Source organism: Pseudopodoces humilis, chromosome 6 (genome assembly GCF_049639895.1).
Source record: "Pseudopodoces humilis isolate 2021_Gansu_Grassland_sample_001 chromosome 6, ASM4963989v1, whole genome shotgun sequence".
Classification (NCBI taxonomy): domain Eukaryota; kingdom Metazoa; phylum Chordata; class Aves; order Passeriformes; family Paridae; genus Pseudopodoces; species Pseudopodoces humilis.
The window spans coordinates 67,572,945-67,589,447 of record NC_142205.1 but is presented as its reverse complement, the minus strand read 5'-3'; the positions used below and the strand labels follow the sequence as shown (position 1 = coordinate 67,589,447).

The 16,503-nt window shown below is 38.9% G+C and overlaps 1 protein-coding gene across 1 annotated transcript in view; it reads right to left on the bottom strand.

Moving 5' to 3' along the window:
* Positions 1–360: 360 nt before the first annotated feature.
* TRPC3 (transient receptor potential cation channel subfamily C member 3) overlaps positions 361–16,503 on the bottom strand; it is a 32,765-nt gene continuing 16,622 nt past the window's right edge. Inside the window, exons 3-12 of the mRNA XM_005530896.3 lie at positions 15,864–16,049; positions 11,264–11,428; positions 8,964–9,180; positions 7,639–7,872; positions 6,360–6,624; positions 5,652–5,847; positions 4,356–4,565; positions 3,733–3,816; positions 3,162–3,237; positions 361–903 (exon numbers count right to left, since the gene is read on the bottom strand). Of these exons, the coding sequence (XP_005530953.1) occupies positions 761–903; positions 3,162–3,237; positions 3,733–3,816; positions 4,356–4,565; positions 5,652–5,847; positions 6,360–6,624; positions 7,639–7,872; positions 8,964–9,180; positions 11,264–11,428; positions 15,864–16,049 (1,776 nt within the window). The 3' untranslated portion in view covers positions 361–760. The remainder of the gene's footprint in view (positions 904–3,161; positions 3,238–3,732; positions 3,817–4,355; positions 4,566–5,651; positions 5,848–6,359; positions 6,625–7,638; positions 7,873–8,963; positions 9,181–11,263; positions 11,429–15,863; positions 16,050–16,503) is intronic.

Here is a 16,503-nt window from a genome sequence, read left to right as displayed (position 1 = left end):
CTCCATTGGGAACGGCCCTGAGGGAGATCCCGGGCTCGCTGCCGAACCGTAGGGGAGGAATGGTTTATTTAACAACGGAGCCAAAAATTCCAGCCCTGCACGGAGTCTGAGTTAAAAAAAAAAATTAAAACAAACCCTTACTCTTCCCAGAGTAAATACACTGAATTCAGAAAGGGTCGGTGCGGGCACGAGCATACACAGACATGTTAAACAGCGCTGCTGCCACTGCATTCCCACTTACCCGGTTCTCAGCAATTCCTTGTGGTCATAACCATGAGTTCTGGGCTTACACGCGTTACTAGCACCGCTAATAAAGAACAAAGATTCCAAGTAATCCTCCACTCATCTCTAGCTGGTTTATTGTAGTATGAAAAATCCTATTTTGTACCTGGACACTGCAAGGAACAGAGTATTACACTGTATCTGTTAATTTTTTGTCCTGCAAATTTAGTGCAAAGAATTCTCCACATGTAGTCATAAACCTGTTAAAATATCAGCAATCGATACCATTATATCTTTTGAATGCATAAATGCAAAAAAAAATGTTATGATAGTTCTTGCTTTTAGACAATTAAAATGAAGAGAGCAATCTTTTTGTGGTGAGTTAATAAAAGTTCCTAAGACTAAATTCCAGAGAAGCTGTACATAAAGTTATTTAGTGCTAAAAATCTACAATACATTTTTTTCAAGTATAAGATACTGAAATATTATTGCCAATAAATAGTTGTGCTGTAGTCGAAGCCACGGTTCCTTTGTCGAATCATTCACATCTCAGCATATTAGGATTTAGTTTCTCACTGAGTTTATGTATTAAAATTGCCAACTCCTCTGTTGCTTGGGACTTATCCTCCAACAGTTCATAGCGAAGACTGGAGATGTCCTGTTTGATTTCCTTTAGTTCACCTGCATTAATAATGGAAAGAAACACTCGTTAGCGAAGTTCAAAGTTCAGGCCATACTCTTCTGTTAAGTCACATCAGTGCCTATTCCAGATCATCATCCCAAAATGTTCATGAGAGCAGGTACAGGATGGCTCAGGAGGATTTACCTCTTCCTCATTCTCTGTGATGTGTCTCCATCCCTAAACAGTACCGAAGGAATTTTAACAGCCCACCGGGGGCTCACTTTGTGCTCCACGTGTATACAGAACATCAAAAATTCCCAAAGGGCTGTACAGAGGTTAATGAATTAATCACACCAACACTGCTGAACAGCTGGTAAATATTAGTATCCCCATTTTAGAGAGAAAAGGAAAAAAAAGGTTTTTTTTCTGAAGGGATGTGCCAAAATCACAAAGGAAAAGTGTGGCAGAGCTGGCAGTAAAACTCACGGCTTCTGAGTCTCTCTCCTCTTCCTTACCCACATCCTTGGAATTAGAAAAAGTCAACCAATTTAACACAATGTTATAATTTGACACAAATATAAAAAACACATTTAAACAAAGACAGCTGTCAAGGCCAGGCTCGTAATAAGTAGCAGCACGTTTTCCCTTGTAGGATATTCTGTTCAAGAGCAAAAGCATTTAAAAATGTTCAAATACTGTTCTTCCAGCAAGTGTGAGGGATGTGAATTCTTACACAGTGTCTGCCTCTGGAAATGATTTGTCATGTACAAAATAAAAGAACATGAAGAGACTCTTAAATTCTCTAGTGATGCAGAACAGGGAAAATATCTAGACTTTTGTTAAAGTAGTTGTAGTACATAGAAATGTTTTCTGTTTAGGGTATAGGAGACTTCAAGAATTGTGTCTTCAGAGGCTGGGCTGTAATTTGGGTGCCAATGAGATGATCAGGACACAGAGCACTTTGCTGTGCAGCTGAAGAGTGAAACTCAAGGGTTACTTGCCCTGCTTAAAGTGGACCTTCCTCTACAAAACCTGGTGCCAAAGCCAGAACCATGATGATGTCAGTAAACCCTGATTCTTCTGCATGACTTGCTAATTTAAACACATCTCTGCCAACACAAAAGTGGCATCAGGCTAGCACTGCTGGTGACAGAACGGTCTTTTCATCAGTCACTAGGCAGATGATTTCCTACATCACAGAGCAGCAACAGGAGGAAAGCAGTGGGAATTCAGGAGAGCAGCATGCTGAGAGGTTTCACTTTTAGGAGCCTTTCTGCTTTTGTCACTGACAATCACAGCTCTGTACAGCCACACAGGATGGGGAAGTGTCAGGATAACAGTCAGTGCACAATGCTGCCTTTTCAAGGCACTGAGGGGGATTTAATTTAATCTTTTTTGCTCCCCCTGCTTCTTGCTGCAGAGTTACAGGTAAGAAGAGAGCAAGTAAGGAGCAAAACAAAAGCTTTGCTGCCTTAGCTGAGAGCTGAGTAACCCATTCAGGCCCCTCACACCACAAACACAGCTGCCTGATGCTGCCACGCCAGTAAAAATCTTCTGACCCCAGACTATCCATCACTGCATCACTCTATTGCTTGGTAACATTCTAACTAGTTTTTGTTTGGGGATCTGCCCAGAGCACAGGAGTTTCCTTGTTGGACTGCAGGCCTGTGTTTCATTCCTGGAAGGTTGGAGGAAGGAGGACAAACTTTGCCATAATCTCATCCCAGTGGTGAGTTAGGGTGTGCACCTGGAGCAAGCACCTCTCACATCTGCCAGGGAGCTCAGATCCTCTGTTTCTCGAAAGGTCTCCCACCAAAATAGAGGTTACATTTGTCATTTTTATCACCACACAGCTGACTGTGGAGCTTTGTTTAATAATGGGCAGCTTCACAGGTGATTATTCCTCACAGCTTTATGAAGGAAGACAAGACAACTAGTTCACGGTGTAAAGTGGTGAATTGTGTGTAATTATGTGTTCAGCTGAATGAGACAGAGAGGAAGATCCTGCAGCTTTGATTAAGACTCTGGAAGTGTGAATAGTTAGTGGCTCCTTCACAGGTTTCCTCTGTGCATTATGTCTGTGCTTTCATTTTCTATCTGTAAAATGGGGCCCATAATATTTCTCAGTTTTACTTCTTTAGTCCTACTTTTCCACTTTTTTATGACATGGGCATACTTCCATTACAATCTGAGCCTCAGTACATGTGAAATAGAAATAATCCCTCTTTTCACTCAAAAACCCCATGCATCACTGTAATACTGGTTCCTAATACAACATGAAAAAAATTGCCTCTGAATATTTCAGTCTCTTTCTTACCTTCATTGACTTCATCATTCTCTTTGTCCACTTGTGCTTTCAGAACATAACGTTTTATCAGTCTCTTCATTATTTGCTGCCAGATTAAAACAGTTATATAATCAGGTGAGATTATATAATTAAACATTGTTCATTTTTCTTTCTTAGCTCTCTCTGTCACATCTGCCTAAGAGGAAGAATGAACAGCCCCAGATGAAGCACTTGCCTCAAAGGGGCTTTTCTGGGGGCATGCTGAGAAAGGAAGGGAACAGCCATCCTAGTCAGCTTTCACATCCCTTACCCAAAAACCCATTTCAGATATTCCTTCCCCAGTTTCAGATGTTTGCTCCTCACACTTTCCAAACTGGGACATCAAACACCAGTTTTAAGTAATGCATGAGCTAGTTTTGAAATGCTTCAAATAATGTGCTTGGACAATAACTGTCTTTTTTTTCAAGAAGCATTCTAGAGTTTGATTTCCACAGGAGGTTTTCTTTATCTGGTGAAGGCAAAATATACTTGAAACACAAAATTCTGCTAGAACCTTCTCACAGTTCTATTACTCAGGACAGTGATCACTGTATTTACTCACCTGATAGCGTGTTGGCTGATTGAGAATGCTGTTAAAACTGTGGGATTCAAAAACTCTGGAGTTTGACTGAGTGAAAAGGTTTAACTAGGAAGAAATAAGACAAAATTAAAGTAAATTATGGAATTCACAGTTAGGATTCAGCTACATTTTTTTTTTTTCTTTAGACATGTTGAAGATCTTTCCATCTTTTACTGTATCAGAGTACTATTTTTAAAAAAGTGAGATTGCCTTGAACTTTATGTTGGCTTTGTTGTTTGGTTGTTTTTGTTGTTTTTTTGGTTTTTTTTTAATGCTGATAATTTTAGCCATCCTGTTCTGAGGAAACAGGCTTAAAGTATCTTTAATCAATATTCAGTAACTCATTGTGGGAATTATTTGCACCTTTGAACACTCATCAATTTTTGTTTTAATTGTGTTTCCCTAGATTTGTTTGTTCCAAGAAAAATTAAATCTATTTCTTGCTTCATGCAGTATGTTTAGGCAGTCTGACACAGAGATTTATTGATAGAGGTGATTAATTACTCTACTACCATCAGAAGCATGGATTAAAGGCTAAAACTAAAAAAAGACTGCTGGAATGTACACAGAATTCTTCACTGCTATGAAAAGATCTCAGAACCTACCCTTGATTTGGAGTTGCCCATTCCCATTTCAATGTCCTTCTGTAGCCGTCTCCTCCTGCACTTAGAGAAGTTAATGATCCTCATGATGAAATAGAAAAAAGATTTGGGGCTTGGTACAAGACTGAAGGGTGGAGGTAATGTTTTTCCATCATCAAAATATGACAGCCAAAGTTTAGAACGAGCAAACTTCCACTCTACATCACTGTCATCCTGTGTTAGGAAATAAAATAGATGATGCACTTTGTTTTTATGAAATACAAAGCTTCTTTCAAATGAAATTGCTTCAAAATATCTTTCTGGTTTTAGATAAAATGTTATTTTTTTGCTAGCAAGACTTCCAGCAGGTCTGCAGAAATGCAACCACTATACTTAGTCTATTTTAACCAAATTTCAGTTGTCTCTTTATGGCAACATTTCATTGAGAATACTTAGTTCAAGCACATGAAGCATTTAAACAAGCATAATTTTTGCATCAAGTGAAAGCCAACATATAAACTCCCTGCTATTTAAAGTGGAGCTTTCAGGGGTTTTTCAAGTCTTGTTTTTCTTATTAAAGTGGTCACATGAGTTTGTTATTTGCACAAGTGTTGAAGTATTAGACTCAAGACAAAAACTGGCTTAAAATGGTAGTGCTCACAGCTTTTTACATAACCAGGACAAGCAAGTCTGATTTATAATGGAGTATAGAAAACACAAACTTTGTGGAACCGAAAAAATGGTGTTAAATACTAACAAACTTATTTTGTCTTAATACACTCTTACCAAAGTATTCCAAGGCTGGACTATAACTAGTTTTCTCCTGCTGAATTCCCTAACATTTCCCAGAACTCACTGAAAAGACTGGGAATGACATATCCATTTGTACACTATGTCTTAGATTATCCTTCTTCCTGTTTGTGTGGGCGTGTGCTGGCATCTGTGTGAATGTAGTACTCTTTGAACTCATGATCTGGAAAGCTGGCACTCTAAATGCACTTTTACTTTCATTTCGGCAGCCTGAGATTTACTTCTGAAAACCAAGTATCTTCAATACTCTATGTTTGCTGATTTGTTTTTTAATTGGAGTTGGATGCCAAAAATAATGTGTGTACATGGCACGAAATAAACTTGTTTAGATCCTGTGAGGTTCTGCAGCTTGGCTGAATTGTTAGACAAAGTCAGCCTTACTTTATACATTTTGTGATATCCTTTCCTGTGGTAATCTGTTCTTTGTACTCTTTGCATATCACCGAAATAATTCCTATAAATTCTGCCCTTTTTTCAGCATAACAGAAGAGAAAAACTTGAGAACAGAACCTCTATTTCTTGATATGAACTGTTGATCATAGCAATCAGCATGTTGAGCAGAACCACCACCATTGTGACATTGTAAATGCCATAAAGAACATAACCAATGTTCTCAATGAATTTGTGATCGTATTTGAGGACAACAGAGGTTACTTCAGACAAGCCAAATATCGACCAAAATAAGGTCTTGAAACTTTCTTCCACTCTGTAGGGAAAAAAAGGAAGGTAATATTAGTAACTACACAAAGAAATATCTAAGTTGTGTTTACAGTCACTGATAAACAACCTCAATTTATTTGTCTGCGAATCAGAGCACTGATCAAAACAACTAACATGCAAGGAAGCATTTTTCACAGCACTTTCTACTTCTCCTCTGTGCTCCACCTATCCATCACAGCTAATAGAGCTGTAACAATACATGCAGAACAACATGAACTAGAAAGGTATTTTATATCAAGTAATATTCTCTTCCAATTGGTTGCCCACCAAGAAGTCTGGGTGATTGAAATATATACAGGTGAAATTATTTCAGGCTGAAAGGAAAGCTTCCATTATACAAACAGGGAACAATTGGTCTTTTGTGTTCTGCTTTCTGTGGTCTTCACTTTTATTTTAATGCTAAGAGAGAGCACACAATATCCCAGAGACTTTGTTATCTTAATGAAAAACCTGAACGTTTTGATTGGCTTTTTACTTACAATGAAACCTCATACTTACGTTGTAAAGGCCGGGTTTAGTTTAGCTCCAAGGTAGTAGGAGTACAGTATGAACATTCCAATCATAAATGCAAGAAAAACCATAATAAAAAGGACCATAAACTTGAAGATGTCCTTAACAGTCCTTCCAAGTGAGATCTGCAAGGGCCCAAAACTCTCATTTGCAGGCAGGATATATGCGATCCGAGAAAAGCTGAGAACAACAGCAATTGCATAAAGGCCTTCAGATATTATCTGAGGATCAGATGGGAGCCATTTATCTCTAGCTGGAAAATATGAAATACAGGGGTTACTCATTTATCACAATCTTGAGGAAGAAATCTTGATAGGATTTTTCCAGTAATGTGTCTGAATTTAGTTGAGACAAATATTTGAAGAGTCTAATAGTTGCTGCTCTATTCCTATTTCATTTAAGTAACAAATTATGAATACGAGTAACCTTCTGTTAGAAGAAAAGTAACTTGAAGAAACATGAAATTTTCTTCTGCAGTTTGCATTTTAACTTGAACTAGACAATAACTAATTCCTTACTGCATCTTTTAACATGAGCTATCTTAACAAGCACTACGGTAAAGCTGGGAAATTTATTCCTATTTGGTGTTTTATTGATGGGAAGTGTTGCCTGATGAACAATTTCATTTATTAGCCACACCAAGCTTTTGCTTTTCACAGGATATAACCTAATTCCCATAGTGACCATAAAGATTTTTGCCAATTACCTCAAAATAAATAGGATTGTGGGTTTTAAACACAATGTGGACAGAAACAATTGAGTTATACAGAAATTCATAAATTACTGTGTGAATTCATGCACCATCTTAGCAGAGCAACACTGAACTGAAGTGTATTTCATATCAAAATACCCTGTGTTTCTAAATGTGTATTTACATATGCACAAGTTCAGATTGGCTATATTGCAATTAGGGTAAATAACAAAACCAAGTCTGCTGTTATAATATATTGAAGCCCATCCAACGTCATATACAACGTCAGCAGCCTTTTCTTGTGTTGAAAATACAGATTAATCACACCTTTATTGACAATTTCTGCACTGCAATAAGTATTTAGTATTTTATTCTACTTAAGCAGACCTTAACAGGGCCAGCATCCTTCCTTCAGGAAGAAATGCTGATAGATGTTTATGAACATTAATAACTATGAAAAAACTGAACAAAAAAAAAGGGGGTCAAATTTAGCTCTAGGGTAAAGAGAGGCTTCTAACTGCATCCTTCAAGCTTTCCTATGTTCAAATGTGTTTGTTTTAGAAAAACTAAGCTCACCATAAGTAAAATATTCAATTTCTGGAGGAAGTGTGACCTCAGAGAGGTCGTTCTCCTCAATGTAGTTGTCCACATACTGTTGTGCTTTTGTGGCCTGAAGGAATGCCAGGAGCCTGGCTGTGAAAGCAGCAATGAAAATGGACAGCATCCCGAAATCCAGAACATTCCATAACTGCAAGATGTATTCCCTGGGTCCTTCCAGCCACAGCTCTTTGCATTCTGACCACATCATCCCTGCAACAAGAAATGAAAAAGCACAGCAATGTTTGCCAAACTGTTGTCATTTAAATTCCCTGCATTCTCCCATTTCACGGAAGTGGGTGATACCAGTGGAGCAAAGATTCACTTTTTTGCAGTATCACAGCATCATCATCCCTTTCACTAAGGTTATTCTCTCTTGGTTTCCACGGGGTTGATCAAATAGTAAGGTATTAATTGAGATTAATTAATGGAAATATAGTTCAGACATCACCCCAGAGAGGGCAGAGCAGAGCCTTGACTTTGCAGTGAAAGTACTGTGGGCTAACAACAAACCCTCTGTAACTCCAAAGGAGGGAAAACAAAGCGTGCGGAAAAAAGTTTCTTTCTCTTACTTTCTTACCATTTACATTCCTAAGCCACTTCTGAATCAGAGGGTTTAATTTTTCCACAAGAACACAGGTACCCAACAACACAGATGACCCAATATAAAAAGGGCACAATTATAACACTGTTTTTCCACTTTACAGAATAAGATGCTTTTCAGCATAGAGAGTGGAATGACTATGTGTAATTCTTTTTTCTTATTTAAACTTCTTCTCAGAAATTAATTTATGTGGATTTAATCCAGATCACAGCCTCAACATAACCATGAGATGCAGTCGTTGTGAATCAAGACTTTTTACTTGATTCAAAGAGGCTTCTTAGGGAAAACAAAAACCAAAAAATAACAAAATCACAACCCCACAAACTTTTTCTTGTTTCTCTGGCTGTGTAATTCAAAGGAGCTGCTGCTGCCATCCCAGCCACACTCAGAGCAGCCACACACCGGATTGGAAAATCCCAGTCCTTGCCTTTTGTCAAATAAAGAGTATAAACTGGAACTCCCAAAAGGCAGCATGCAAGTGATACCTCCCTACCCTGACACAGTTTAGGATAATGCAGTGCTTAAACCAGGAGTTACAAATGATTCCAAATCTGTCCTCATACCCTGCTTACCTGCCCTAAGGGTTTAGTGGTTGCCGCACACGGCAGCTGGATCAAAGGTTTAGGACCTGGGCTTCTCTCCTCCCTCTCAGAGTTTCTATTTGCAGGAAAACAGGAAGATGAAGGGGCAATATACCTACCAAGAACCCACACCATGATCAGCATTTCTGTCCAGGTGAACTGGGTAGTCTTCACCCTAAAGATCTGCTTGGGGTAATCAGTAACAGTGACATTTGGCAGTGTCGTTATGCCCTCAAATCTGTCTGAAGCGTTGAACACCAGCAGGCCTAGGAAAATAATGAAGGATGCTGCATGTGCCACAAATTTCATAAATGGGCTTCGAAGAATTCTTCCAAGCTGCAAAGGCAGAATGAAAGCATTCACTCAGTTTTGTCAAAGAAACACCAGGCATTCCAGAAGCATAAATGGGCACTCAGAGCTCAGGAGAGCCAGAAACCTCATTCTTAAAGGATATCCTTCCAAGAGCACTCAGCTGTGATGCTTTGCCATTTCAGACAAAAGGCTCCCACAGGGAGCCACACAGAGTTTGTTGTCCTTTTAGTGAGTGCTCATGTTCTTCCACAAACTCTAGATGGCAATGTTTGAGGGGAAACACTCTGAGGAATTGCAAATGTACAACAGCAGTGACCAGGAAGAGTTTGTAAAGCAAGCCCAGGGAAAGATAAATTATTAAAATCTCCAACTCCATCAAAACACTTTCCCTAACAACAAGAGTGTACCATTAACTTTTCTATAACTATAGCTCTAGGAAAAATTAGTTGTTTTCTTATCTCTGGCTACCATATTCCATCCACAGAACACATCTTCAGAGCTCTAAGTGCCAAATAAGTGCATGTGTCTATTAAAACTAACCACTGTTCCACAAAACGGACTAAGAAAAATAGAATCAAAAATATTAGTGATTTTTAAAATAAATTCAGCAGGTTTAATTCACATCTGCACCTGGTAAAAGAACAAAACAGCAGCAGTAGGGGCAGTCTGTCTGCAACAGAAGAGGGGACCAGGTGCTTCCAGAAGACCACAAGAGCTTTCTTATTTCAAGGAATTGTTTTCCTTGAAATTTGGGTCAGCTACTATGAACTAAGCAAACCAGCACACATTAAACTGTATTTACTACCTGGGCAAACAATCTCATGTTCCCTTCCTGCTCCTGACCTTTAAAAAGCGTTTTGTAATTGCAATATCCAACAACTGACCTGACTGTATAGCGCTTTTATTTGACATGAGCACTGAGGAAAAACGTCAGACGTTTCTGCTACTGGGAATTAGAGCTCAAGGACAAATGTCACTTTTCCATGTTAGACACCAGCTAAAAATATATTAATATGTTCCTATTATATGGAGCTGTGAGGAATAGATTTACTAAAGATATTAATGGAAAGTGACATTTCAGAGGATAATGAGTGTAACAATTACACTATTTTCATAAAGGTTTATCTTTCAAGTAAATAAATATTTAACCCAGAGAAAAGATCAAGTTCCCTTCAAATATGTAGATGAGAAAAACCTTATCCTCTTTGAGGTGAACTAAAAGAATGAAATATAAAAGAAACTCACATTTCTTTGCTTTACATATGCTAAGGAAATAAAATTGAAAGACCACATTCAGCACAGGAATAAATGGACTTAAAATTTTTTAAAATGTTAATGCAACAGAAAAATCTTCCAATCATCTGATTTACCAAAGATCTACCAGTACACCTGATTTGCAAACAATTCATGTGCTACAGACCATCAGGATTTCAAAGAAACTGCTGTTCCTTTCCTTCTGAGACCAGCAGGAAAGGTGGGAGCACTCTTACACTTTCACATATTTTTAAAAAGGTAAGAGTTTACAGCTATGCTCTTTTACAAATATGCCCCACAACGTGGTCGGAATGATGCATTTAATTTAATTTCTGCTCTATGGTTCAGCTGGCAAACAGACCTCCTAGGGCTGGTATAACAAATATTTTACTTAAGATTAAGTTCTGCATCAGTAAAGTCAACAGATGTTCTGCTAATGGTTTATATGGGAACAGCATGAGACCTTAGGATGCCACCAGAGGAGACTTAATAAAGAATCTGAGTGGTGACTTTCAGAAAATCCATGTTAGTAATGCAAAGAAATGACACAGCAGAGACAGTGAGGTGAGCACAACCTAGGGAAATTTAAAAAAGAAAAAAAGCTCTCAGAGAAGGTTATTTTTCTTTCCTTCAGCTTAATGCTAATTTATGTTCACACTTCATCATTGTGGTCCCTATTTACAGTGCAAATAACAAGAAAACCCTTAGCATCCTTTGGCTCAAGGTTAGAGATGGCTAAAAATATCATTAATTAGTTAAAATTTGGAAGCAGCAGAAATTGCATGTTGACTGCCAGAAAAGGAAAAGCAGCCCCGAGAACAGCACAAGACACATAATTTATAAAATTCAGTACCCTGCTACATGGTGCAATCCAATAACCAATGGCTAGAAAGGGAAGGCCCAATGCCACAACCAGCACCACCAGACACTTGATAGCTATGGTCTGCTCCCGTAATCCTGAGAGATTTTCATACCAGATTGTCAGTAGCTGTTGCTGACAGTTTGGATGGGCCACAAACTGCAAAGAAAAAGAAAGAAAAACCAAGACATGCTGTCATTAATAGTAAGTGTTACATGACTGCTACAGGTCTAAACTAACACGAGATATTTAAGAACCATGGGTTTTTTCTCATTTCCTTTAAAACAAAGGTTAATAAATATAAAAGAAAATGCCACACATCACAAGAGCATGTGGGGCATCAGTTAAGCACAAGGGTGAGCAGCCTGGTTTTCACAGGTGTTCACAGGCCAGGTGTTTCTCAAAAAAAGAGTTTGAAAACAAATCTGATAACTGATAATTTGTGTTGGGTTAGGAGTGAGATTCGGTATCTGTTGGATATACACCAGAAAAAAGAATTAAAATACTGTAAACCTTGGATACCATTTTATTATTCCTTGTACTCTGCAGAGATCATTATGTACTACATACACTGTTGTTTGCCAGGTCTTGCTTGCAAAACTCTATTAATATTCCAAATCTCATTAAAAACTGCATAGAGTAGTACAACAGGACAGACTTCTTGAAGAAAATCAAATTAAATCATTGGCAATGAAAACAGGGAACTGTAAACCTCTCAAGAAGAGCAATCTAAAACTGGTGCATGAACTTTAAAAAGGGAGACAATCTTCATACTATAACCTACTTTGCTGTAAAATTGAAGTCCCTAAGCATTCTGGTGTGTGTTGCATTAAGCAGTTATTTCACATATTAATGCAGCTGGTACATAAAGTGGAGTGGCCAAGAGAAATAAATAAAGAGATTGTAAAAAAAGTCCTTTAACAAATTAATGTCGACTCAAACTGCTTCTGTTCTTTTTATTAGGCTGTCACCTTTGAAGCTTATGCACCATAAAAACTGCCAGCCTGGCCCATTTGAGGAGAAGAGATCGGGTTTTTGTGTGTTTGTGCATTCTGACATATGCCCCCAGCCTCTTCTTTTGCTAAGATAAATTTCATTGTCAACTCAGGACATCAAAGGGACAAATCCCACAGCAGATTAACTGTGGACAAAGGCAGGAAAGTAAATAATTATTTCAAATTACAAAAAGACATTTTTAAAATCAGGCTTAAAACTGTAGGGAAGAGGAGGGAAGAAACACCCACATCATTTCTTCTGTTACCACAGGGAATGGGAAGAAACAGTAAAGGAGCTTTAAGGAAATTTACCCAGGGCTGGAATCAGCCCATGGGCCCTGTGGCACTTCACCCAGAGCTCTGTGCTGGTTTATTCTCCTGATCTATCAACATTTTGATCTGACACTAAGAGGAGATCTGCTATAATTTACAAAAAAAGAAAAAAAAAGAAAAAAAAAAGGAGATTTAGTGAATAAGATGCCAAGGGTTATGGGCAAGTTCTTCTCTGGCAGTGAGTCTAAAGGCTCTTGAGAGGATCTTAGCAACTTATTTAACTGTTGGCAGCTGCACAATGTGCACCACTTCCAAGCCCTTGGAGCAAGTTGTGTCACTTCTCATCCATAAAAGCTCTGAAATTCATCCCTCCTCTCTCAGTCTTTACTGAAATACTCAAACTTGTGATTATGTTGGTTTTATTTTCAGCAACTTTAAACTGTGCCCACCCCTGTTGTGTGTGTGTCTGTATTACCTGTATTTGCCTGCAGCTTCATTTCCTCCAAGGACAGTCGGTTCACACCACATTCTAGCTACTGCTCACATCATCCTACAGCCTTGTTCTTCCTGCTTTTCTCCTCTCACTCTATTTTCCATGCAGTTTCTCACTGTTCATTACATATGCTGAACTCATTATCACATGTATCTAATACTTTCAGCTCCAAGCAGAACACCAGTGAACAAAAATGATGCATGAGAACAGTATCTGGTCACTAAAAGAAAAAATATCCCAATTTTAATGTAGCTGCTTTTCCAAGCATAATTGACAGTAACACTTCTGATGTTTTCAGTTTCATGACCGTGAACCAAGTCATCAGTATGTAAATATTTTTCTGTATGACTCAGACTGATTATGTTATTTATTTCCACCATCAAAATAGCTGGGTTTAGATGGAGCAAGAACAAATCCTGGCACACTCTGATAAACTAAGACACAAAATACAAAGAGAGTTTTGCATCTTCTTTCTTATCTATCAGTTTAACATTTCAGGGTTTGAAAATTAACTCCTGTGATTTTATTCTAGCTCTTATTGACTTCACTTGGAAATTCCATCCTGATTTTTGTCTCAGCAAGAACTGCAGATTAGTTGGGCCAGTGTCAGCTCTTCTCTGGAATTTTGTTGGCCATCTGAAGACAGAGTTGAGACACAAAACTAAAAGCATGACTACAGAACTAATTCAGTATACAGAGCAAGACTAATTTGCTTTCTTTTTCTTTTTTTTTCCTCCCTTAATTCCCTTAGTCCTTCTCTATTGGGGCTGCAGTTTCAGTCTGAACCTTAGCTTCAAAATCACATCCTGTTTAAAAGATGGGCTCCACTTCAGTGCTGTACCTAGGGCATTAAGTGCAAGAGTTTCATTACTAATAGAATTAAAAACTCCCCTTCCCTAGCAGTGAAGTTCTGAGCACATTTGCTACTTGTCATATGTTTTTTCCTGCTTCTCCTCCCTATGGACAGGACATAGGCTCATTAACTATTTCATGGACCTGCTGCTCTGTTTGGCTACACTGCTGGTAACAGGGAAGTGACCTGGATGGACCTGACCTGGAAGCACAGCTAGAAACACAGAAAGTTAAGGAAACAGGCCACATCCTTGTCTGCTTCCTATGGTGAGAGTTGCAAAAATCCCATGTGGAGTTCCCACATCTGAATCTGTTCCAGTCAGGATTTCACTAGAATCAGTCACAGCTCTGACAGAGCAAATCCCAGCATTAAAGGACCACCACGACAGAGGCATTTCCATCCTTGCCATGCCCTGTGTAACGGCCGCTTCCAGGGAGCTGCACTTGTATGAATATGGTAACAACTGTGCACCAGCTGTTTCCTCCCACTAAGATCATTCCTCTTGTAGGTTCTGAACTGTATTTGTCATGAACTGCAGCCAGCACTCCGAGTTTCTCTCTTGTAAGAGAAGAGAACAAGTTTGCTATGAGAAATTTTATCTTTTTTTTTTTACTCTTTAGATTTCTGTTATTCTTAACAGATCTGTGTGGCCCTTTGCTCAGCAGTGAATTTCATCAGTGACAACAAACTCATAAAAGAAAACCACAGCCTTCAGCGTGAAAGCTGAGACATGAGCCTCAACAAACTTTTGGTACACATTAAACTGCAATTGCATAAGGAATGTATATATTTAGACACTACAGCACACTTATGCACTTTGGTTTTTTTTTTCCCTGTTCCAGTCTTTCAAATTAATTTAATGCTTGTATATATATATTTACCTTGATTTTTGGTAATGAATATGCACTTATCTGCTGTAGACCAATTCTACACTGGAAATGATGATTTGCTGCTTGGGATCTGTGTTTACAATTTTTGTCATCAATCTTTTGGTCATAAACACCAGCAATCCCCAGTTGTTCTGGTAGAGTCCTTACAGTTCATTTTATATGGCAGATTGGCTCAAGAGGTGGCCACGGAACACAGGGTTATTTATTCTGAGAGACACAAGGCTTCTTGTGGATATGATGAAACTATAATGGCTGTAAGGAATGGAAGTGATACTAATCACGTAAATAGGTAGCTGTAAATAATACATAGGCACTGCTGTATTTCCTGGCTCCTCTCACAACAGGACACAGTATTAACTATTTTCTGTGCTAGTCTAATGTGGGATCTTGAGGAGAACAACATAGCAATCCAATAAAAACTACAGTGAAAGGGTATGTATTTATGTCAAATATGTGATGCACAGCTCCATTTTTCAACACATAACACGAATTCACAAAATACAAATTACTTTGAGATAGGCATCTACTGAAAACACTTGCCAAAAACACAGGTACAAAGGTGAAGAACTGAAATGAATTGATCAAGCAGCCACAGACATATTGCATGCATTTCCAGGGCTGAGTTTTAAAATATTTTTTAAAGGAACAAACACGGTTAATCACGTGGAATTTCCCACTACGACACACAGTCGCAGATGAGCTATGTATGGGTTGAAACCAACCCTTTCACCAACACAGCCTTCTCTTTGGATTAGGTATTATTGAATTGACTAACACAGCCTGAGTGCCACTGAGTGAAAAACTGGCTCTACTGAAATACCTTTTGGGTTAATCAGGAGAAGGATCTGACCAACTGTGCAAAGCCTGGCTAGCGCACCTCATTTATGTCATTACAGTCTCCTGCCACTTCTCAGCGGTGGGAAGTAGATTAAACTGAACTCCTTCATTACAGTCCCCTTCTGCCTTGTGAGAGTCTTGATTACTCACACCATGTCTCAGTTGTGCCTCTGACCACGGGTTCACAGCACCTGCAGAAGGAGGAGGTGGCACTGCCCTCCTGCCACAGTGTCTGAGAGCTGCGAGGAGTTACCTTTTTGACTTCGTACTTAATGGCCAGCTTCACGCGGCTCAGGGACGCTCGGTGCCTCTGCGCTTCCACCGGCTCCGCGTTCAGATCCCCGTTCAGAATGGCCTCCACCTCTTCAGAGTCCCGGCACAGATCCAGGACACCAACCACGAAGTCCTTGCACTGCATGGACAGCTTGCGATAGTCATTCTGCAACAAGAGGGGGACAGAAAACGGCCCGTGACAAACGCGCTTCGGAGTCAATGGCGAGGAAAAAAGGACCTGTACAAGTTGCTAAAAATGAAGAGTTTGATTTTTACTGTGTCAGGTTTGGAGTGTATCAGATATTAGAGAATTTCTGTATAAACTATTTGTTCTCTGACACAAGGTGAACACCTAACAGCAGCTGTTTGACAAAGCATGGGAACAGGAGTGTGATGAAAATAACCTGGATGGGCCACAAAGGGCAGCTGAAAATATAAGAATTTATATTCTTATATATTCTTATTCTTAAAGCAGGACCAGGACTATGAAAAAAGTAACCTCACTCTAAAACTTTGCTGACAACTAATGAAATAATTGTCTCTGAGGCTACAAAATCCTTTTAGCTCTTTCTACACTGCTAAAGCAACTGAGTACTCATTGCTCTGATGTACACCAGGTC